General features: G+C 35.6%; 1 protein-coding gene across 1 annotated transcript in view; it reads left to right on the top strand.

Annotated features, from left to right (window-relative positions):
• Nucleotides 1–3,343, top strand: part of LOC125026372 (phosphorylated adapter RNA export protein-like) — a 10,123-nt gene extending 6,780 nt beyond the window's left edge. The window contains exons 6-9 of the mRNA XM_047614774.1: nucleotides 397–488; nucleotides 1,158–1,332; nucleotides 1,710–1,849; nucleotides 2,344–3,343. Of these exons, the coding sequence (XP_047470730.1) occupies nucleotides 397–488; nucleotides 1,158–1,332; nucleotides 1,710–1,849; nucleotides 2,344–2,592 (656 nt within the window). The 3' untranslated portion in view covers nucleotides 2,593–3,343. The remainder of the gene's footprint in view (nucleotides 1–396; nucleotides 489–1,157; nucleotides 1,333–1,709; nucleotides 1,850–2,343) is intronic.
• The last annotated feature ends 1,657 nt before the right edge of the window (nucleotides 3,344–5,000 follow it).

Genomic DNA, 5,000 nt, shown 5'->3' with positions numbered 1-5,000 from the left:
GAATATTATAGGCAACTAGTTTGATTCTCTGCCTTATAATTAATATGTCTGTTTTTTTTTTGTTTTTTTTTTGTGTTATTATTATTATTATTGTTATTGTTATTATTGTTATTATTATTATTATTATTAACTTGAGTAATGGTTAATTTGGAAGGGGAGATAAACATGCTATAGATATAAATATCAATTTTATAGAGGACAGGAAGGGGCTCTTTGCTTGCGACTTTCTCTCCCTCCCCTTCTCTGTTACAGAGGGAGCCTTTGAGGAAGGATATGTTATTGAAAGCTGTGTAAAGATTGAGAAAGTAAGGTACAGAGTTATCCCAGTGTTGTGTAGATATAATATAAATGATGTGTTCAAGATGATGTATTTATGGATTGTACACAAACCCACAGTGCGAGTGGTGGAGGTCTTGGGACGCGAAAAGGCCCTTGAGCTATACAAAGAGACGCAGAAAGTGGAGCGCGAAGGGGGTCTCATGATCTTGGTAAGTTTTTCTTTCAAAGTTTGTCAAATTTTTAAGTGAATGTGAAGGCCATACTTCTCCATTCTTCATCATTTTTTTTTTTTTTTTCCCCAGATTTTATTTATGGATTTTTTGTATTGTGTTTATAGATCTCTATATCCATTTGTCATTCTTATCATAGTAAATGTTGCAGACTGTTGCAAAATTGACTAGGGATTATAACTTTTCAAAGAATTAGTGGATTGAAACTGAAGTAGAACTTGACTTAGCTTTATTATATTCTTTGATGTTAATTATGTATGCAGTTCAACAACCCCATATATTTGTGTCAAACTTGATAATACTGACTATAGGATGAAACATGTTATGTATGATATATCAGTAATGATGTCCTTATTTGAAAATAATTTCTTGATTTTTAAGTATTTTTTTGTTTTATAGATTATCAAAAATCCAGTACTGAGATGCTGTATTTTATTCTATAGCTAATATTGTGTTGAATATGAAAGCTATTATTAAAAATATTAAGAAAATTTGAAGAATAAAGACATGAAAATTCTTTAAAGAAACCAAAAATCATATATATTTATATAAATATATATATAACTATATATATATATATATATATATATATATATATATATATATTTAAATTTTATATCCTCCATCTGACTCCCCTCTTCTGTGCAGAATGGGTCAAGAAGAAGAACCTCAGGCGGTGTGTACCTACAGCTGCTGAAGAATGTACCGACAGTGGGCAAGGCGGAACTCACCAAGATCTTCCCACAGGAGGAGTCAACACAGCAGTGGAGAAAGCGCAAGAGAGCACACCGCAAGCGAGAAAGACATGAGTCTAAGCCACAGGGTAAGTAGGCTGTTGTTGTCTGTGGGTTGTTTGGTCATTTCTGGTGTTGGCTGGGGTCTAGGCTGACCTGAGAATTTGGAAAGTTTTAGTCAATGGTGATATCAGGGGAAGGGGGGGGGGTGTGTGTGTGTGTGTGTGTGTGTGTGTGTGTGTGTGTGTGTGTGTGTGTGTGTGTGTGTGTGTGTGTGTGTGTGTGTGTGTGTGTGTGTGTGTGTGCGCGCATTTGAGAATGTGTACACAGGGATCACATTCATCTTTCTTTGGTTCTTTCTTCCCTTCCTTCCATCCTTCATTCCTCCTTCCTTCCTTTCCCTTCTCCCTCACAACCCTCAAGTCTCTTAATACCAGCATTCCGACACTGAAATCTCCACCCCCAGGTGAGGATGTGAGTGAAGAGGGGCTGCACTTGGGGGGCCTCTTCTCAGACGACCCAGGGGGTGCCAAGTGCCCTGGCTCGACCCCAGTAACCTCCCCACAGCCTTCAGACAATGAGGAGGAGGACCTGGCTGGATCCACGGTGAGTCTGGGAGTCAACTTGTTTTGGCCTTTTTTATTATTGTTATTAATTCTTTGTTTGTTAATGAATTTCTTGAGATGCCTTCCCTAGTTTCACTCTCAGTGATCAATAAAATGTAGCATATAAAATGTTAGGAACAGTAACCCACCATGAAAAAATTAATGATCCTATATCTTCGTTAACCTTTTGGCAACTGGCTGTCTGGAGGCCAAGGTAGACCGCATGCCAGGAAAACACAGAGCCTTAAACTTTTCCCTCTTTCTCGATAGGATTTTATGTTGTACAGTGCATTTTTGTATATAGTAGCCAGTTTCCGGACTGTATTGGTTTTCTTAGCTTAGATTTTAAGAAGAAATTGCATATTTGAACAATGTGCTTGTTATGATTATTATAGCTTTATTTAAGGAGAAAAGTAATTGTAACTATTAAAAATCATTCTGACCTTCACAAGTCCAGCTATAATGCCTAGCCATTTCTTCCTGCTGTTCCCCCAGATCAACCGGTTGTCCCCATCAGCGCTCGCAGCAGAGCCACACTCGCCGCACTACGATTCCATGGCCCCCAGTGAGAACCCATTTGCCCCTGCCCCTCCTACCGACTTCGATGGGAAGTATGCGAGTGGCGCTGCTACACCCACACCCGTCCCACCCGCTGCCGCCCACCCCCCAGAGAGGGCCACAGAGGTGTATGATGATGATTTCCTGGACATCCACGGCAATGCAGACGAGATGGACCTCTTCTAAGGCCGGCCTTGGAAGTCCAGTGTATTTTTTCCTTTCTGTATTTTTTTTATTTTTTTTTATTATTATTCTTAGTTTTAAACTTTTTAGGCTTTCCAGTATTTTATTAATTTTTATTTATTTTTCATTTTTTTCTATTTGATAAACTCAACTGTGATGTGAAACCAGTCTTGAGCCTTCCGCATGTGTCAGAGTTCTTGAAATGTCATAGAACACAGTGTCCAGTTTTCATTTGGTCTTAGTCAAAGGCTCAACACTCATTGACAGTGAGCATTAACTGTTATATTCAGCATGTTGAAACAGGTCCCCATAACATGTATGTGAGAGGTACATTCTATTACATGAAAGCTCATGTATCAGAGACACACACACACACACACACACACACACACACACACACACACACACACACACACACACACACACACACACACACACACACACACACACACGTAGATCAGTAGCAATGTCATGACCCCCCCCCCCCCCCCCATCCCCCCTAGCATCAGCTGCTAAGTTGCAAAGTGCCTGATTGATCATATTATCAATGGACCTACTACATGCCACATTGCCCAAGCTTCTGCATCATTTAATATACCTTCTGGAAAATGGGTCAAGGTCAGCTAAATGGTCTGGAAGGAATGGCAGCCTTGAGAGAGAGAGAGAGAGAGAGAGAGAGAGAGAGAGAGAGAGAGAGAGAGAGAGAGAGAGAGAGAGAGAGAGAGAGAGAGAGAGAGAGAGAGAGAGAGAGAGAGAGAGAAAGTAGAAATGGAGGAAAAGAAAAAACTCTCCTATCTCTATTCTTTAAGTGAGTTACTTATATATATATATATATATATATATATACTGTGTGTGTGAGGATTTTATTTCACCTTTATACCCCCTTTGTCCTTTTTTTTTTTTTTTTTCTTCTTTTTTTGTAATTTGCCATGTATATTATCCATATGTTATATATATTCAGGGTTACAATAATTGTGTAATTAAGGCATATTCATAGGCTATCATCACATGTTTTGTTTTGTAAATAAAATCTTCAGGTCATTACACAAAAGAGAATAAAAGTCATGTTTCTCTTATATTCAGTAGTTTTCCTTTTTTTCTTTTGTATATGCATGGTGCTTCAAAGTATCAACTAGATATTTTATATATTTTTTTATAGGTAGTTTTACATGTTCATCCTTCTCACTTGAGGAAGAAAAAAAAAGAATGCAATCATTACTTTAGTAAGCTAAGTAAGAAGTAAGAAGTTGTGTATCTCAGAATTTATATTGGATCTCAATGTAAAGAGAAGATTGGAAAAAGAGAAGATTATGCAAAAAATCACCAATATCTCTTTATAACTTTTTTTTTTTCTTTCAAATTTCAAATTCCAACTTTGATGAACTTCCTTTAGAGATGTCTTCAGCAGCAATTATGTAAAATAATGGTACAACAGTCCTGTTTCTTAGTCCACATCATTCATATGCCATTTCCTTGATAAGGAAAGGGGCAGACACAAGATGGTTGGGTTATTCTCACAAATGTGGTCAGTTAATCTAGAAATAATGGAAATGAGTGAAATCACAGCATAGACACATAATAATGGCGTATAGAAGCAGAAATGATAAAGAGTATAGATTAGAAAAAATAATAATTACAAGGAATTAAAGTATTTTATTATTAATGCATGCAAAGGACATCATGAGAGTGTCACAGAGGTGCAATAAGAATACAAGAAAATGTAGAAGGATAACAAGAAATATCCTTTCAAGAGGGGACGCGAGACCTTACTTATAGGCTGCAGGTCCTCGTTCAGAAGAGAATTAGTGCCAAAGCCTTAGTCCGAGAAGCCATTCACTGAACAGATGATGGATTTGGATAAAAGAAAACAAAAACAAAAACTAATGGAACAGCACACAGTTATCCTTACTTCTCCTTTCGAAAATGTGAAACCATTGACGTGGATATTAATTTGTATTATTATTATTATTTTTTTTTTCTTCAGCCATCTTCATTAGTCATTGTCACCATTAGTGTCATTCTGTATCAGTGATAGTCAATAATATCTTGTAATTATCATTGTTTTACTCTTTTTCTTGTGTCGTTATTATTCTTTTTATTACTATTATTGTTATTATTATTATTATTATTATTATTAATATTATTATTGTTGTCATCATTATTATTATTATTATATTTATATTTATATTTATATTTATATTTATATTTATATTTATATTTATAATAATTATTACTGTTATTATTATCATCATCATTGTCATTATCATCTTATCATTATTATTATCATCATTATTATTGTTATTATTGCTTTATTCATTAACTTATTTATTTATGATTTTTCTCTTTGTTAGTAAGAAGCTCCATAAAATCCTGCAAGTATTCATTCCTATTCATTATATATACTGACATTT

This window comes from Penaeus chinensis, chromosome 6 (genome assembly GCF_019202785.1).
Source record: "Penaeus chinensis breed Huanghai No. 1 chromosome 6, ASM1920278v2, whole genome shotgun sequence".
Lineage (NCBI taxonomy): Eukaryota > Metazoa > Arthropoda > Malacostraca > Decapoda > Penaeidae > Penaeus > Penaeus chinensis.
This window is presented reverse-complemented; position numbering and strand designations above follow the sequence as displayed.